This window comes from Ipomoea nil, unplaced genomic scaffold (genome assembly GCF_001879475.1).
Source record: "Ipomoea nil cultivar Tokyo-kokei standard unplaced genomic scaffold, Asagao_1.1 scaffold1043, whole genome shotgun sequence".
In the NCBI taxonomy this organism is placed as follows: Eukaryota; Viridiplantae; Streptophyta; class Magnoliopsida; order Solanales; family Convolvulaceae; genus Ipomoea; species Ipomoea nil.
Genome location: NW_017617471.1, coordinates 13,450,739 through 13,470,078, shown reverse-complemented (window position 1 = coordinate 13,470,078; position 19,340 = coordinate 13,450,739). Strand labels below are relative to the sequence as shown.

General features: G+C 36.9%; 2 protein-coding genes across 2 annotated transcripts; one reads left to right on the top strand and one right to left on the bottom strand.

Annotated features, from left to right (window-relative positions):
* Positions 1-8,446: 8,446 nt before the first annotated feature.
* On the top strand, positions 8,447-12,839 carry LOC109181882 (alkaline/neutral invertase A, mitochondrial-like). Its single transcript, XM_019331836.1, has 6 exons — positions 8,447-9,424; positions 9,977-10,136; positions 10,311-10,522; positions 11,072-11,565; positions 11,670-11,718; positions 12,261-12,839. Exons 1-6 carry the CDS (start codon positions 8,759-8,761, stop codon positions 12,588-12,590), a joined length of 1,911 nt encoding a protein of 636 aa, XP_019187381.1. The 5' UTR covers positions 8,447-8,758; the 3' UTR covers positions 12,591-12,839.
* Positions 12,840-12,906: 67 nt separating this feature from the next.
* LOC109181881 (pentatricopeptide repeat-containing protein At3g62890-like) lies at positions 12,907-15,504 on the bottom strand. The gene has a single exon (XM_019331835.1). The coding sequence runs from the start codon at positions 15,369-15,371 to the stop codon at positions 12,981-12,983; it is 2,391 nt and encodes a 796-aa protein (XP_019187380.1). The 5' UTR covers positions 15,372-15,504; the 3' UTR covers positions 12,907-12,980.
* Positions 15,505-19,340: the final 3,836 nt, after the last annotated feature.

The following is a 19,340-nucleotide window of genomic DNA, read 5'->3' as shown; positions in this document are numbered from 1 at the left end:
AACTCATAAAAAAATTTCCTTTGATTCAATTGTGCTTCTTTATTGTTCTTGAGTCAATAATTGATAGTTTATTAGATTCTTGATTGGTGCATGAACTTTGCGATAAAGATATCATTAGTGAATGCAGATCTCACACAATTAGAAGAAATGGATTGCAATCCTAGAGGTAGGATGATATCAGCCCTATGCGTTCGAGGCAAATTATTCAATAGAACTCACAAAATGTTAATGCAATCTTTAGGAAGATTTTGATTTAGAAGGAATTCTAATTTACCAACGTAGGATTAGTTGTTAATACTCTTGAGAAAGATATTAGTAAGAAATAAGAGGGTTCGCGGTCTTATTAGTGAACCATTGTTATTTGCTGAAAAATAGCTTAAAATGGCATATTAAGTGGCTATTTTGTGGTACAATTATCAGTGAGGTCCACTTTCAATTTGGGTCGGGTCAAAGTGAATTTGGGTTCTTCGTAGTAAGACGAAGAGATTGATATATTGTACACTCAAAACGGATAATGGGTGAATGAGATATTGATTCTCAAAGTAGACCCATTTGAGTTGGGAAATGAATGGAAAAAGTGAGTTTTGTCCCACATTGATTTGGAAAGAGGATTTGCCCCCCTTTTATACAAGAGCTCTTTTGGAGCTTGTAGAATTGTATAGCAAATCAAATTCCAACTAGAAACGAGATCAAAAAGACTTAATACAAGCCTAAGCTCGTGTGCACCGGCACCTACGAGCACAAATGTCGTCTGGAAATTGGCTGGCCTTGCCAAACAAAAGGAATTATAGTTACATTTTAGCTTCAAAACTTCTGCCTTTACTCTCTTCTTTAGCCAAACATGTTCATAGCTACATTTTAGCTTCAAAACTTCTGCTTCTACTCTATTCTTTAGCCAAACATGTTCATACCTTGCTTGCTTCAAAACTTCTGCTTCTACTCTCTTCTTTAGCCAAACAGCGTTCATACCTTGCTTGCTTCAAAACTTCTACTTCTACTCTCTTCTTTAGCCAAACAGTGTTCATACCTTGCTTTGTTTGTCGGGTTCTTTGTTTGGGTGCTTAAACAAAGAAACGTACCACGTTTTATCCTGGGAAACCTAGGTTACAACGCTCCTAGCACTTTTGGGAGGTAGCAAATAAGGTTTTAAGGAAAAGAACTTTGTGTTCAAACTCGTGCTAACCTCTACCCAAAATTTTCCACCTTTTCCTTCCCAGATTTTTCTGTTTTCCCATATAATATTAATCTTTCCATAGGATTATTATTTTTGGGGCTTTTCCACCTTATTACCCAACATTATTAACATATATCTTTTATAGACAATAATATCCTATGGGATTCGTAGATCCAAGTGCCATTTTCTCATTAGTTGATTACCTCATATTTGCTAGATTTTGTTTATTGCTTTTCCATTTACTTTCACTTTCTCTTAATTCTTGTCTACAATTTCTTTAGGCTACATAATAGAACAACAAATAGTACTAATTTGAACAGATACTACAATGCAATAGAGTCAGTAGCATTAAAAAAAAAAATAGTAGTAATATTCGTAGTCTTTGTGGGATACGACGTTTGTTACTCAAAAAATGATAACTGCACTTGCCTAATTGAATTGCATAGTTGACAGGGACTATAATATTAAGAACACTCTATTTTTATTAATCTAGTCTTTTTTTTTGTCTTTCTTTTATTTTTGCCTTTCCTTAGGGATTTCATGCATCTATTTCTTTAATGTAACAAAACTAATTAGAACAAATCTGTTCTTTTTGCAAACTAACACCAGTAATCTAATTGCATATGAGACACTTCCAACAAAAAAGTAGCGGACAACCAATGAAGACGAATACAATAACAAACCTACCCAAAAGCGAATTAACAAAACTTAGAGTAATTCCAACCAAAATTAGTATCTACTATCTAATACCATACCAACAACATTAAGATTTAAATAATTGTTTTTAGAAAAGTGCAAATTAAACATTAATTTTGATGTCAATTATAATGAACTTCTCTTATATAATCTTGTGTTGATATACTTTGAATTACTTATTTAAATACAATTAAATCAATCACACAATGTGCGTGTAATATATATATATATATATTAAATAATGTATTTTTAATATATTAAAATATATATTTTTTTAAGGTTCATGTAGTACTGTGTGGACCATAGATAATATAATAATTATTGTGAATAACATTGGTCCACTTTTTTTCCATTTATTTATTTGCAAATATTAGTGGTCATGGTTTCACTTCTTAATAGTGGATAAGAAGTATGAGCCCACATATGATCGGTGGCATGGCATCTCTATCTTATGAAGTTTGATGATGCATTTTTCCAACGTGGTTTCTCCTGTCCCTTTCATCTGGAAAATTGATATCTCCTCATTTTATTGAAAAAAGAAAATAAAAAAAATTCTTTTGGGTAAAAAATGATACCGGTACAAAATGTGAATAAAAAGTAATGTAATATTACTCTTTTATCTAGCCAATTAGTTATTGAAATTCCACAAAATTGACCAACAAACTCTTTTTTATTTTGTCTTCTTTTAAAGATTGTAAAATACTAAGGGGTGTTTGCTACATAGTTGTTGGTTGTTAACGGTTAGTTGATTGGGTTAGTAAGTTTGATTAGTTGATAGCATTAGTTAATTGTAGAAACATGTTTGGTAAATTAATTTGATAGTTGATTGCATGCAAAATGCCTTTCTCAAAAAGCTTATTGAAAAATTAAAATTACTTTAAACAGCTTTTTGAATTGGAAAGACTTTTATTTCGTACTCCCAATTTTTACTCCATTTCACAAATCCTTGATGTAGACACTTTTTCTGGGGGCACATGATGAAATCTTATCATTGTGCCATATCATAGAGTCAAAGTGGATAGAATTTAGGAGTACATGTAGTAAAAATTTTTGAATTTTAGTATTTTGGAGCAATAATTTGTTACAAAAAGATAATTAATCAAACACTTATATTGAATGTTTAACCAAGTCAAACAACTAATAGTGGTTAAATAAGTCAAAATTGACTGATAAGCTTACTAACATGACCTAGGCATTTCTCTAGAGAGTAATATTAGACTTTAATTAGCTATAATTGAATTAGAAAGTGCCCGGAGGTTGCTGGGTTCTGGGAATGTCGCCCGGACAATGCAAGCAAAAGTATGGGATGATTGGCTGTCGACAAACTTGCGAGCACCTAGGACGGGAGGCTTCAACGTTGATTGGCCGGCTACATTCGGTTTGTGCCTATGGTGGTGTTGGCGGTGGCGCAACTCTAGAATTTTTTTTAGAACAAGCGCATGAACCTTGCTCAACGCAAGGAATGGGTTACCAATCAGATAGAGGAGATTTGTGCGGCCTTCCAGAAGAAATGGTCGCCAAAGCCCGCAGGACGGCATCCGCCTACGGAGCCAGTGGCGTGGACAAAGCCGGACTCCGGATGGGTGAAGCTCAACGTTGACGGATGTTGCAAAGACTCGGGGGCTAAGGCGGGGTGTGGAGGTGTGTTGCGAGACCACCGTGGGGATTGGGTGTGTGGCTTTACGTGTAATATTGGTTCTTGCCTAGCAGATATAGCAGAAAGATGGGCGGTGTAACTCATACAAACCATACAAAATCAATATATAAACTGCTACTCATACCTCTCTCGTAGACTACTACCCAATTCATACAAACATCTTCCATAACTATAAAAACTCAAAATTTTCATAGTTTACTCATTGTTCTTACCGTATGTCATCATGTTCGAAGAAAATGCAACTATTTGTGAAGTCATGCCAGATGCGCCTAGGGCTGTTAACGAACCGAACATAAACGAACAGAGGTTGTTCGTGCTCGTTTGTTAAGGTTTTTGGAGTGTTCATGTTAGTGTTCGTTTGTTAAGGTTTTTGAAAGTCCTGTTCGTGTTCGTTTGTTAAGCCGTAAGCGTTCATTAGTGTTTGTTAACGTTTGCGAACACGTTCACGAATATGTTCGTTAACATTAGCGAACACGTTCACGGACATGTTCATCCACGTTCATAAACATCTATGTAAATGCTTAATAACCAAACATATGAACATGTTCATGATCGCAATTCGTTCGTGAACAAGAAATAATATATGTTCACGAAAAATAACCAAACAATTAACACAACTATAAAGAAAATACAAAGAAATACTAAACGAACACAAGCGAGCTTGTTCATGAACATTATTAAGCGAACACTAAACGAGCTTGTTCGCGAACATTATTAAACGAACACAAACGAGCTTGTTCACGATCTCTTAGCAAACGAGCTTACAACTGTTCAGACTATGTTCGTTTGTAAACCAAGCTCTAAATTTTTTTTGTTAATGTTTGTTTATCTTAATAGACAAACATAAACGAACGCTTACCGAACACGAACACGAGTAGTTTGCCGAAAGCTCTGTTCGCTAACACCCCTAGATGCGCCAATATTATACTTGTTTCTTCTTTGATTTCGTTTAGGTGTTGTTGATTGAGAAGATTCTTTGACTTGATTTGAGTTAGGGTTTGTAAAGCTTGTGCTGCTTATGGTAAGAAAAAGATAATGTGTTGTTGACTTTGATTTTTTATTGTTCAAGTCATGGTGAAAAGACTTATTTTTTCCCTTTAAAATCAAAATATACCAGGCAATTTATTAATTCCGATGAAAACTCGTCGGTCAGGTCGTCGGAAGGACGAAAAAGAAAAAAAAGGCAAGCACAACTTATGTCGGGAATGAAAGTTGTGAACCCAAGTTGACAGAGACACAAAAGTCATAGGAACAAAAGTAGAAAAAACTATATTAAATTATTTTAAAATTTATATCTGTTGAGATTAACAAGAACAAGAGACAATAATAGTGGCAGAAAAAGTAAAGAATGCAAGATTTACGTGGTTCAACAATGTGCCTACGTCCACGGGAGTGAAACTATTCTTTTATTAATAGTGAGGGTGATGGTGGTGATGCCACATCTAGGGATACAACCAATGTATTTATAAGCATCTAATCTGTGTACAATGGGTCTAACCCAATCTGCTCCACTCTTATTCCTTATATGAATCAGACTCATATTCATAATCCCTATATGAGACAAACTCAACAATCTCCACCTTGGCGAATATGCCCTTTAAGGAGAAAAGGCTTATCTTCATAATCTCCACCTTGGTGAATATGCCCTTTAGGATAAAAGACTTTTCTCACATATACACAAGGGTTGAAACAACCATACTCATCCCAACTGGCCAGCCACATACACCCCGCAACATCAAACGTTTCTCAATGTATGTTCACGGACTGCTTCGTCTCGAGGCATTCGCCTTCAACCGTCAACTTGCTATACCGGTCGCAACTTATGCTCATCCCAACTAGCCATCCACATGCACCATGCACTATCTAGTGTTCCAGCAGTGCATGCTCACGAACTGCTTCATCCCAATCCGTTCGCCTTCCACCGTCCACCTATCATACTGATCGCGACTCATGCTAGGTCCTCACCACACCCAACACCCATGTTGCCCATCCTACAACATCTCTCACCTAACTTTCGCATCCCGCCCATACTAGGTCCGCGACCCCTCCTGGTATCTGCGCTGCCCAACACTACAACGCCTCTCACCACCTTCTCATCTAGCATCTAGAAACACCCAAGTACAAATAATGTTTGATCTTGTCACTAGTAACTGCTAGAACATCACCTTCACTATAATCTGAGTCATCCGCCTGTACCACGTTCCGCAGCCTCCAATTTATCCCAATTTTTTTTTTTGGAGTTTCCAGGGTCATAACGTGATACACGATTTCATCCGCGAGGCATAACCGGATAGTTCCTGCCGCGTGTTCCTTCAAATCCCCCAATCAGTCTCTCCCAAATTAGCTGGCTTTTCCGTTTTCAAGGTTTTCAAAAGGCCCTATTGTGCCAACAAATCCTTTACCCTAGGCTGCTATAACCTGAAATTCCATGTATTATCAAATTTTCATACCTTGAATTTTGCACTTAAACTAGTAATCTCAACAGTGCTCTGATACCAATTTGTTGAGATTAGCAAGAACAAGAAACAATAATAATTGGGGAATCGGGCCTGTAACTTGTTGTTTTGAAGAATCCGGACAGGTGGTTTCCCAGGTACTCAAGAAAGAACAACAGGAACGCTGACATAGTGATCCCCAAAGCGAACTTCTTCGTCCCCAGAGCCAAAACAACCATTAAGAAAATCTTTAGAACAACCACTAACACCCTATTAGGCTTCATAGTATTGCAGATACCATCTTCCCCTTGAATAACTATGTCCTGCGATTCTCCTCTGTGACTTGGGGCATCGCGTTCTTGCTCACCCATAGTAGGAACTGTAATTCTTGGAGGCAAGATCAGAAGAGCAGAAGAAGTCAAAGATGTAGACGGCGACGGCGATTGGGGCGGAGAGACGAAATCGGGATCATCGATTAAAGGCGGCGGGGGCGGCAGAGGATTGTTTTTCTTCGAGCGGAGCGAAGGAGATGGCGATTTCTTGAACCTATCACGATAATTAACGATGAGATTGACGATGGAAGTGGGAAATCGGTCTTGACGACGAGTAGCGACTCAACATTTTTTCTGCGGTGAATTTGAATATTTGATCTTTCACCATCTGGGAAATCTGTGCGTATGAAGATGAAATATACCCTCAGGAAGGAAAGGACGCTTTTACCCCTTGTTTTGACGTCCAATTAACCAAGATTTAACGAAAGGACCTCAATTGGAAAAATTTTAATAATCAAGTGGTTAAATTGTCCAAATTAAAAGTCGAAGACCAATTGTGAAAAATCACCATACTCAGGGGACCATTGCTGGAATTAACTCGGATTTTAATTAGTAGGGATTTATTAGTTATTTTAAAAAATATAAATATTGGGCATATATTTTTGTGCATCGCGCATAGAAAAGACTGGTTATTATAATAAACTAGTATTTGTCACGGAAAATATGTTATAAAAATATACCCTATATGAGGTTTATTCATATATAAAATTTTTGTTATTTAATAATTATTATGTGCGAATTCCTATGATAAAATTATGAACATAAATATATTTACAATTAAAATAATATTTAAGATGAGTGATTACTACAAATCTTAAACTATATTAAAAATTTAGTACATAGTATTTAATATTACAAATTTTTAAGAACTTAGTAAACTTCAATAGTAATTGAATTACAATTTTAGAGTCACCACGGATCAAAATTTTTAGACATTTGAGATTTCTAACTTTAGATGTAGCAACATACAATTGACCTTTAAAGACCAAAATCACAATCTTAGTTCGAACATTGATTTTTTCTTCCAAATACTATCGAATTAAGTGTGTAATTAATAAAATATGATAACTAATAATTCGAGAATATAATCTTAATGTTACTAAGCCTACTTCACGTCAATTAAGTTGGAGAGTGTTGTTGGATAGTATCCGATGAATCCACGAATAATGCATCTTTGTCTCCGTAGTCCTCAATATGCACATCAACAATCTTAAATATTAGGCCGCCTAGCTATGCCATATATTAATTTCAAACTTATGAACTTTGGGGTTGCATGCAATAAAAAGTATATTTTAAATATACTAAGGGTACATTATATATGTATGTAAGGTACTTTCAATATAAAAATAATGTATTTTTAATATATTAAAAATGTATTTGATATTCATGATCCATACAATTATGTGGACCATGTTCACACAATAATTTGTCAGTAGAAATTGAAATATAAATAAATATAATAATTAAATATATATATATATATATATATATATATATATATATATTAGAAAATATCAGTGGAAATTATTATCATTATTATTATTGCAATTATTATTATTATTATTATTGTCATTGATATTATAATTAACAATATTATTATTGTCTTGTGAAAATTAAATGTTCACCATTTAATTTTCACAAGACCATATGGCTTTATTATATATAGGATATATACAATGGCTCGGGTTCAAGTGTGAACTGCCTTTCTCGTGCGAACTGAAGGAATACACTGTAACTACTACACGAATGTATCGTAACTACTTCAGTTTCGTCCGTAAATACACGATTACACTGTAATTACTATATGATTGCACTACAACTATTACAAAAATACACCGTAACTATTCCCAGACGTGATTGGAGGAACGCCGAATAGTTACGGTGCATTCCTTCAGTAGTTTGCGGGTTCAGAAGGATGGTATACAATTATGAGGGGTCAGACAATTTTTTTGAAGGACCATAGCCTCGCTGCCTTAGCTCCGCCACTATAATACTCCGTATTCATTTTTCATCCCAGAGGGAAAAAAAAAAAAAAAAAATTGTTTATTTTAGGAAATTGTTTGAAGAAGAAGAAACCGTCAAATCAACAGTTTAAACATTCAAAAATACTAAAACTTTGAAAAGTAAATCGTTAATCGTTGCCCTCCGCCATCGTCTTTGTTTATAAATGGAAGCCATACAATCTTCTCCCCTTCTCCGCGTAGCTTTCCCTTTCCATTCTTTTTTCCCGCAATATCTCCTCTGAGCAAATTCATACACGCATTCATTCACGAATCCAAATTCTGAACACGCACAAATCTATCGATTTTTGTTCAACCCACCATCCGAATCTACTTATCATACATAATACAGAGATATCTGTAACTAAACTTTATCATATCTTCAGAGTATTCAGAAATTTCTGCTTCCTTGTTTTACCACGTGATTTTTACTTCATCGCAAATCGGCTTTTCGTGCTTTTGCGATGAAAACAATGAAACTCGCGACTATGCAGCCGTGTTGTCGGATTCTTAATCGGAGGAGCTTGCGCTTTCCTGTCTTGAAGCCCCACCCTCCTTCGCCCTCCCTCAATTCGTTGAGTTTCCGGGCGTTTCACCGCTGCCCGTCACTCGTTCCTAGGACCCAGAAGCCCATTTTTTGTCTGTCCAATTTTAGTTGGGGCCAATCGAGGGTTCTCTTGAGGCCTTGTGATAGTAGGGGTTTCCATTTGGTTGCCAGTGCTACTTCTAATCTCCGGGAATTCTCCAGCACCGTCGAACCCCGGAAAAATGAAAAGAATTTCGAGAGGATTTATGTTCAGGGGGGGCTAAATGTGAGGCCCCTGGTGGTGGATCAAAATGCTTCTCTGAATAGGGAGGGGATTGAAAAAGCTGAGCAAATTGAAGAGTTGAAAGTGGGGACAAAGGAGTCTGAGGTTGAAAAGGAGGCGTGGAAGCTATTGGAAAACGCTGTAGTTAGGTATTGTGATAGCCCAGTTGGGACCCTGGCCGCCTGTGATCCTAATGATAAGACACCCCTTAATTATGATCAAGTGTTCATAAGGGACTTTGTTCCATCAGCCCTTGCATTTTTGCTCAAGGGGGAGAATGAGATTGTGAAGAATTTCCTCCTTCATACCCTGCAACTGCAGGTAATCTTGTGGTCTTTCAATCTATGTTATTATTATGGATTCAGTCATATTCATGTATATCTATGTTTTGCTCAGATCTTTCCAATTGCTAGGGGAATTCATAATTGGTTTGCTTTGCTTTATCTTTCTATGCAAACTCATTAGTAGTATATTAGTTGTTAATGAAACTAGGAGGCGAGAGTAGTATTGAGACTGGGATGGAATACTTTCTAAATGGTTGGGAACAATATCTGAGATTATAAGATGGATATAGGAGATTGGGAACAATATGTTGTGAGATTATGTATGCTGGAAATGATGTTTAGAATTTTTAGAAATGATAGAATGGATCAGATGAATTGCTAACAGAACAGGGTTATGGGACTGTGTGAGGATTTCTTTTGGATTTTGCATTCTGAGTTTCTGACCAAGTCACCATAATCTCACTTGTTCTTTGAACCCTTCTGGTCTTTAGATGTATTTCTTGATCATCTTTGATGTATTTCTTGGATTTTTTTTGTTATTATTTTTTATTTTAGAGTTGGGTGGATTTCTAATCTTTTTTTATTTTAGAGTTGGGAGAAAACTGTTGACTGTTACAGTCCAGGGCAAGGGCTCATGCCTGCGAGCTTTAAAGTAAGAACTGTGGCTCTCGATGAAAACAAGTTTGAAGAAGTTCTTGACCCTGACTTTGGGGAATCAGCAATTGGACGTGTTGCACCCGTTGATTCAGGTGAATACCTTATAATAATTGTTTGACTTTCTTTGTTTGCCGTAACGTTGAAGATAACTGAGATGCCATTTATTGTTGTGCTTCCGCCTTTCAATTCTTAACTGATCCTAACTGAGTGGTATCCGACTTTCAATTCTGTGCACTTAAATGATGTTCTCATTGTGACTTTTATAGGCTTGTGGTGGATTATCTTATTGAGAGCATATGGGAAGATCACCGGTGACTTTGCCTTGCAAGAAAGAGTGGATGTACAGACTGGAATTAAACTAATACTGAACTTGTGTTTGTCTGATGGCTTTGATATGTTTCCTACTTTGCTAGTAACTGATGGATCTTGCATGATAGATCGGCGTATGGGAATACATGGCCATCCACTTGAGATTCAAGTAAGTGGAAGTCTCTAATCTGTTTTAGGATTATCTTCTCTAGCTCTCCATTACGTTATTATGCATTTGATTTGAATTCCTCTAAAACATATCCTCAATCAATTGTTATACCATGGACCATGGTGGTTCATATTGCATTGTGAACTCTGATACACAAATTATGTACCTTCAGTTAACACATTCCGTACTTGTTAACAGTTTCTGTACATGTAAACAAATATTGTATTGTGAATCCTGATACAAAAATTGTATACCTTCAGTTAACATATTATTATGTACCTACAGTTAACAGTTTCTGTACATGTAAACAAATAACTTGATAATTGCTGAACATAATATGATAGCTACAAAAACTGTTAACTATAGATACAGAATCTTAAGGTTATTTTTGGACTAGGGTCTACAATGCAAGATATACCCTGGTCCATGGTATAATTTGTCATCCTCAATGGATGGATATCATTTTTAAAAAAAATAATTTTTCATTTCATGTACTGCTGTTTGTGCCGGGTAGTGTATCTTAGACATGGCATTGTTTTCTTTACACAGGCCTTATTTTACTCGGCTCTTAGGTGCGCCCGTGAAATGCTTGCTTTAGATGAAGGATCAAAGAATTTGGTGAGAGCTGTTAACAACAGGCTCAGTGCTTTATCATTTCACATTAGGGAATACTATTGGGTTGATATGAAGAAGATAAATGAAATATACCGATATAAGACAGAAGAGTACTCCACAGACGCTACTAACAAGTTCAATATTTATCCTGAACAAATTCCTTCTTGGTTAATGGACTGGATTCCTGAGGAAGGTGGTTATCTTATTGGGAATTTACAGCCAGCTCACATGGACTTCAGGTTCTTCACGCTAGGAAATCTTTGGTCGATTGTCTCATCTCTGGGTACCCCAAAACAAAATGAGGCTATCCTAAACTTGGTTGAAGCTAAATGGGATGATCTTATTGGTCATATGCCTCTTAAGATTTGTTATCCTGCTTTGGAGTCTGAAGAATGGCGTATAATCACGGGATGCGACCCAAAGAATACGTGAGTTTTCCTCATCAATTTTAATGTTGCACACTTGCAGTTGAAAGTGCACGTAATGGCTTCCAATTCTTATTTACTGAGGGGTATATATTTGGCCATTGCAGGGCTTGGTCATATCATAATGCAGGATCTTGGCCAACACTTCTCTGGCAGGTAACTATTCTGTGTTGAAGTATGAATTCATTGTTTCCTGGAGAAGATAATTCTATTACTGAACACCATCCACACATCATATCACTTCTTGATATCAAGTGGGCAAAGGTTTAAATTATCATTGACAATGTATATATTGTAATAAAATTCCAATTTTTGAAATCTGATTAGTGACCCACCTGTGAGACCCTTATCCGTGAGACGGATAATAAAGTGTCCCTTATAACCCGGGCAAGTGGGGAAGAATTTTGGGATAACCCGGGTTCGATTCCCACAAGTGACGATTCCCCTTGGGCCGGCTCTTGTGCCTCTCGGAGCGAGCGGGAATTAGTCGGGTGGACCAGAACCGTAAGACAGACGGAGAAAGACCCGGAACATCTCGTGGTTTACACCAAATATATATATATATTCATTTTGACTCGACCTGTCTCACGGAACACAAGTTTTTGTCTTAAATGAAATTGATGATGAATTGTATCTTTTACTAGAAAGCTTTTGAATGTGTGTTGAGATCCTGAACTGAGTTTTCTGGTTTCCTTCAGTTCACACTGGCATGTCTAAAGATGGGCAGAACAGATTTGGCTAGTAGGGCCGTAGAGTTGGCTGAGAAAAGGCTTCCACTGGACAAATGGCCGGAGTACTATGACACAAAACATGGGAATTTCATAGGAAAACAGTCCCGACTCTACCAAACCTGGTCGATAGCTGGTTATCTGACATCCAAGATGCTCTTGAGAAATCCTGAAATGGCGTCCTTCTTGTCCTGGGAAGAAGACTACGAGCTTCTTGAGATATGCATATGTGCTCTCAGCAACAAATCGGGCAAGAGAAAGTGCTCCCGCGGTGCTGCCAAGTCTCAGATCCTCGTCTAGTTACAGTTTCATTCAATCTTTCTCAAAGATTGGCCCGTACAGCTAGTTAGGATACACAAATATTTTTGGGGGTAAATTTCAACCCCAAATGGAGAAAGAAAATGATTCTTTTCAGGCTGTAGAAAATGGCTATTTATTTGTAAAGCCATGTAATTATAGTGTAGTTTGGTATGGCTTTGGCCATGTAATTATAGGCTACATTTATCTGTGCAGAATATCATATCATATATAGTACAATAATACTTGGTAGAACATTTATAATTATGGAATTTGTTATTTGTTACAAATGTGTAAAGTTACAATTCAAAAGAAGTTATTGTTAGAAATTTACCCTCATTACTGTATCTATCATGTTCTGCCAGCTTATCTAACAGAGCCAAGTCAAAAAGATTACCAGAACTCCATGCAAGAACAAGAACCATCCTTGAAGTGATGAAAGCGATGCCTATCCCTGATCACGATTTCGCGATTATACGCTTTGGAAATCAGTTTAGCTGCAGAATGGCAATCGCTACAGATACGCAAGTTCTTCATTATTCTTATTGGTGTTGGCGGAAGAGATGAAATGAGCCCAAACGCGATTGCAAGCTTCTCGCTATGTCTGAATAGACTACTTTCTTTTTCCTCTTCTTGGATATCGAGAAGAACCTCTTCTGTTCCCGGATTATAGCCCATAGTTTTCAATCGACTCACCATTTCATCTAGCATTACTTCGATTTCCTTTGTCTTGGGGTGAGACTTGTCTCCTCCCGCAAAGAATTCATGAACAATCCCATCTGCTTCAATCATACTGCACCCGGGGGTTTTAACCACACCCTGTTGCATCATTGCGCCTCTCACGCCCTCCACATTGTCCCAGTTTCCCTTTGAAGCGTATATGTTGGACAGCAAGACATGAAACCCGTCATGGTAGGGCTGAAGCTCGAGGAGTTTTTTGCCAACCCGCTCTCCCATTTCACTGTCACCGTGCTTTTTGCAGGCTCCGAGCAAAGCACCCCAAGTGGGAACGTCTGGAGCCATAGGCATAGTCTGGACGAGTTTTTCAGCTTCTTTGAGCAATCCTGCACGCCCGAGTAAGTCAACCATACACCCATAGTGTTTTAAATTGGGTTCAATGCTGTACGATTTCACCATGGAATCGAAATATTGGCGACCCTCGTCTACCATGCCCATATGTCGGCAAGCACCAAGAACTGCCACAAAGGTTACCTCATTTGGAGTCACTCCGCGTTTCTTCATTTCTTCAAATGTTTCAAGTGATCTTTGTACCTGCCCATTCATGGCCAACCCTAGAATTAAAGCATTCCAGGAAGAAACTCCTCTTTCTTCCATTCCATGGAAGACCTCCATTGCATTCTCTGTGCATCCACATTTCATGTACATGTCAATAAGAGTGGTACCTAGAATGACATTAACCTTAAGCCCGTTCTTCCTTACATATGCATGAATCCATTTGCCTTGCTCGAGGGCTGCAAGGCGAGTACAAGCCGAAACCACACTAACTAAAGTTGTCTCATCAGGCTTAACGCCTATGTGCAGCATTTCTTGAAACAAAGCTAAAGTCTCGAAGAACTGATCGTGTTGGGCATACCCAGAAATCATCGTGGTCCACGATACACGATCCTTCTCAAGCATGGAATCAAATAACACCCTGGCTTTTTCCAATGAACCACATTTCACATAGGCAGAGATGATTGAATTCCAAGAAATCTGGTCCAGATTCTCACTTGTATCGAACATATTTTGTGCAGCATTTACATCTGCACAGCTGGAATACATATGAATTAAAGCATTTTGAAGGTTGACATAAGATTCAAAACCAACTTTAACAACCAAACCATGAACCAATTTCCCAGTCTCTAGAACCGATAAATTTGCACAAGCTGAGAACACACTAACCATCACAACCTCATCCATAGCAATCCCTTTGACACACATTTGAACAAACAAATCCAAAGCCTCTTCATAAAACCCATTTTGCTCATAGCAAGAAATTAAAGCGGTCCATGAAACCAAATCCTTTTCGTCCATTTCATGAAACAAACGGCAAGCCTCCGCCACCCTACTGCACCTACCCAACAACACAATCATAGAATTCGAGGCAATCACATTCCTCCTAGGCATCTGATCATATACCATCATTGCTTCTTCAGCATTCCCCGCCTGAACATACCCTGCCAAGATCGAGTTCCAGGAAACCAAGTCCCGCACAGGACTTTCATCAAACACCTTCCTCGCATCACCCATATTCCCACCCACCGCGTACATGTTTATCAAAGTATTCCGAACATAAACATCTGATCCAAAACCCATTTTCACGACATGACTATGCAACTCTCCACCCTCCAGCACCGAGCACCGGAGCGTGGCAGCTTGGAAAAGAATTGGGAACGTATAATTATCCACACACAGAGTTTCCCTCAACGTCGATTTATACAAAAAGATGGAATTTTGGGGCATGTTTTGCTGCAGGTAAGCTCGCATCATGGTGTTTACGGAAAACCCATTCGGGTTTTCGATCTGAGTGAATATGTTTTCAGTGCAGTTGATGCCAATGAAGGGGGAATCAGTGCAAAACTTGAGAACCCTGCTTGCCGCATATGTGTCTTTGATGAATCCAGTGGATATCATCTGTGAAAAAATTTGCCAGAAATGCTTGAGGTTCTGGCAGTGAAGAAGAAGAGACTCCAAAATTGAGAGGTTTATGGTGACTGTCGCGACGGGTTTCAAGGAAACGGTGGATTTGATTGCTGCAGAAACACCCAGCTTTGCGAAATTCATATATGTGTATTCTCGTATACATGTATAAACACAAAGCAGCTGTTTGTCTTTTTAGGTATGATGAAGGAATGGAATAAACAGAGTATTCTAGCTTGATTGCGCGCCTGTTTTTGAAACACAAATCTGTCTTTGCAATTTATTAAAGAGAAATAGAATTAAAGACTTAAATTATGCTAAACATATCTTTTTTGTTCTGCACAAAATGTCGAAGGCATTTAAGGAAATATCTTTCTTGGGATTGTTCCCAGGACTCACTTTACCTTGGACACATTTGCTTAGCATTTTAAGATTTTAGACTGTTTAACTCAGAGAATGTCTCGAACGGTCCTTCCAAATGGTTAACTAGGTTAACGCTTCAAACCTTAAACCTCTCAGATCCGAATGGTTGACTTACCACTCGTTCCTTTTACTACTCGAAAGGTAGGTCCTTCCATCCTTCGACCTTTTGCAACCTTTCGGTTACGAATGGTTGACCTTACCATTCGTTCTTGTAGCACTTTGAAAGGTAGACCCTTCCACCTCTCGGTCTTTGCAACATTTTGATCTTGTTGTCTTCTACTCTTTGAATCTTCAATCTTCTTTCTTCTTTTCTTCACCTCGGACCATTCGAGAGTTAGGAACCACTCTGGTTACTCTTCAAATCGTTTGTTGAGACTGACCTCTTGAGTTAACATTCGGATGGCTTAATGAACTAAATTGTTACAACTCGAGGTACCATTTAGTTTGTTCGAATATTGATCATAAATATTCTTAAGTTTAGAAAATAAAATAATTGGAGACTAAAATTTCTATCATTGGATATCATCAAAATCTAAAACAAAATGTTCCTAACATTTTAAAATGTGAAAGTAGAATTAGACTCGGAAATAGTGACGAAGTTTATGAAAGGGGATTTGAATGCAAATCAAGAGTTATTGCTTTTAACCGCTAATTGTAAATAGTTGTTGTGCCACAGAGGGGGGGGGGGGGGGGGGGGGGCAACAAGGATTTCTTTGAAAAAAGGAATAAGCGTGTTGATTTCTTGAAGAATTTGTTCGGGGGGGGGGGGGGGGGGGGGGGTCAACAAGGATTTCTTTGAAAAAAGGAATAAGCGTGTTGATTTCTTGAAGAATTTGGAACAAATTGGTGAGTAGAGAACGTTGGTGTTGGACCAACCTCTGGAGGATATCAAGGATATCATGTTATTTGATGTTTCAAGTGCTTGTATTTGATGTTTCAAGTGCTTGTATGTAAAGCATTATGAGGTAATTACCTTTTTAGGGCGTTTGGTTGGAGGGAATTTAAATTTTCTTCCCACTTAACTCCCACATAATTTCAAAGGCCATAAAATTTCTTAGTTTGGTTGGAAGGAATTGCAATTCCCCAATTTTCATAGAATTAAAATTCTATGTCCCTCCTGGGATTTTAGAAAGAAAAAAAGCTACTGATGAGACAAAATTACTCTTTTTTAATCAATAAAATTAATACCACAACAACAATGAGCATTTTGGACTTTATACTACTTATTCCCTTTCAATTCCCATGTATGCCAAACATTGGAATTGAAATTTCCAATAATTCTATTTCTGTAAACCAAACACTGGAATTTAAATTCCCACTTTATTTCCAGTAATTCATCTCCCATGAAATCGCAATTCTTTTCCCACGTAATTTTCTCCATCCAACCAAATGCCTTGTTAAAGTTTCTCGATTGTACCAAAAAATAAACATTCCTAGAATCAAATATCCATAAAAATAATATTTTTAAATTTATTTTCATTCTATACACTCATAATGTGTAATTCATACAATGGTAAAATAAATTGCCACAATTTGATTCCACAACAACGTAACGCAGCTAAATAAGACAAATATTAGTACTATATATAATTTATGGTCTGTTTGAAAATTTGAAAAATAACTTTTAGAAGTCATTTTTTGGATTTTTCAGTGTTTGGTTACTCAAGTACAATGAGCGTGTTTGACAATTTGTTGGTAGCCAATAGCTAGTTATGTTAATTTATAGGTGATAGCTAATTGTGTAATTTATAGGTGATAGCTAATTGTGTTAGTTGTTTTGACCAACTAATAGTATTAACAATTTATAGAAAGATGTTTGGTAAATGAGATGCTCACAACTAGTTGATAACATGTAAAATGATTTATAAGGACATAAGTCTATTATTTTTAATTTAAATAATTGTATATTAAAAATTGCTCCGTATTATTTATAAGGCCTTATATTTTATACGAAAATGCGATTAGACCCCTGAATTTTAAAATATTGCAATTGAACACATCAATTCCTCAATTTACCCGTTACCTTAAGATAATCTGATATTAATTGCATCAAATTGACAAGTTAATATATTTAATTTTAAATTTTTAAAGGGGAAAATCACCATTTTGGTCCATCAATTGTTTATCAGCTGTCAATGTAGTCCTTAGTTTTTAATTTCAATCAATTTGATCATTCGAATTGTTTAAAATTCCATCAATTACACACTTTCAGAGGTCAAATTGACAAAATTCTAAAAATGTGAAAATCACCATTTTGATCCCTGAAAGGGTTCAATTAATAAAATTTTAAACAATTAAAGGATCAAATTGGTTGAAATTGAAAACTAGAGATTACATTGATAGTTCGGTAACAATTAAAGGACCAAAATAATACTATTTCCCTATTTATATTTTCACGGCAAATTATGCTGTGCAACAGTGTGCACCATGCATGGTGCACACGGTTACAAAAACGACGTCGTTTTACTTTTTAAAAAAAATCATTTTCGATTGTTGTTAGTTACATAAACATATGTTCATAATTTTATAATTTCACATTCTGAATGTATCGTTATGAAGTTATGGATGTGTAGTTATGCAATTCTGAATGTATAGTTATGAAGTTATGGATCTGTAGTTATGCAATTCTGAATATATAGTTATGAAGTTATGGATGTATAGTTATGTAATTTTGAATGTATAGTTATGAAGTTATGGATGTGTAGTTATGCAATTCTGAATGTATAGTTATGAAGTTATGGATGTGTAGTTATGCAATTCTGAATGTATAGTTATGAAGTTATGGATGTATAATTCAAATTATGTACAACATAACACCGTTAACGGCAATTAAAATTGATTTTTTTCTTTTAAATTAACGTCAAAACGACGTCGTTTTTGTAATCGTATGCATCCTGCATGGTGCATACGGTTGCACAGCATAACGCTCCTATTTTCACATAGCCAATTTCACTATTTTAATTAAATGCATAAGCCCACAACCTAAGCCCACAATTTGGTTTCCATATCAACTATAAATGCATAAACCCACAATCCCTTTCCAATCTTTTCCTCTTCCAAGTGCAGCGCCGCAATCAAGAAAAACCCTATCAACGCCGCATCCATAGGAGAAAAACTAGTGCAAATCGAAGAAGGCACTTATAGGTGAGCTTCATCACCTTGTTAATTGTTGAAAGCCATGATATTTTTATCTTTTGCTTTATAATTTTGAGGAGTGATTTACTTTTTAATTTTATGTAAAAAGATGAAGCAACATTTCATATATGAATCATGAATGGGAGTATAATTTATATTAGGAATGACAACGAGACAAGCAAAAGCAGAGAATAAGGTCTTTGTCACTGTCTCGTTCCCCGATGGAGATGGGAATTACCCTAATTCTGTCTCCTAAGGAATTTTTCAGAGATTTTGAGATGAGAATTACGCCCAATTAGGGGTGTAAATGAGCCAAGCCGTTTGCGAGCCGCTCGTCAAAATCGAGCTCGAGCCAAACTCAAGCAGCTCGTTTACTTATCAAGCTCGAGCTTATGCTCGTGGCTCGACCAGCTGCTCCTTATAATAATAATAATAATAATAATTAAAATTTTACTCCCTTACCCTACTCCAGTACTCTCGCAGTTCTGCACCCCCGCCCCCATTCCCCCTTACTCCAGTACTCTCGCAGTTCTGCACTCCCGCCCCCATTCCCCC

Bases quoted from the DNA above. Each gene is read 5' to 3' on its own strand.
- LOC109181882 (XM_019331836.1), top strand. From the start codon at position 8,759: ATGAAAACAATGAAACTCGCGACTATGCAGCCGTGTTGTCGGATTCTT. The intron at 10,137-10,310 runs GTGAATACCTTA...TGACTTTTATAG, and splicing joins TGTTGCACCCGTTGATTCAG to GCTTGTGGTGGATTATCTTA. The intron at 10,523-11,071 runs GTAAGTGGAAGT...TTCTTTACACAG, and splicing joins GCCATCCACTTGAGATTCAA to GCCTTATTTTACTCGGCTCT.
- LOC109181881 (XM_019331835.1), bottom strand. From the start codon at position 15,371: ATGAATTTCGCAAAGCTGGGTGTTTCTGCAGCAATCAAATCCACCGTT.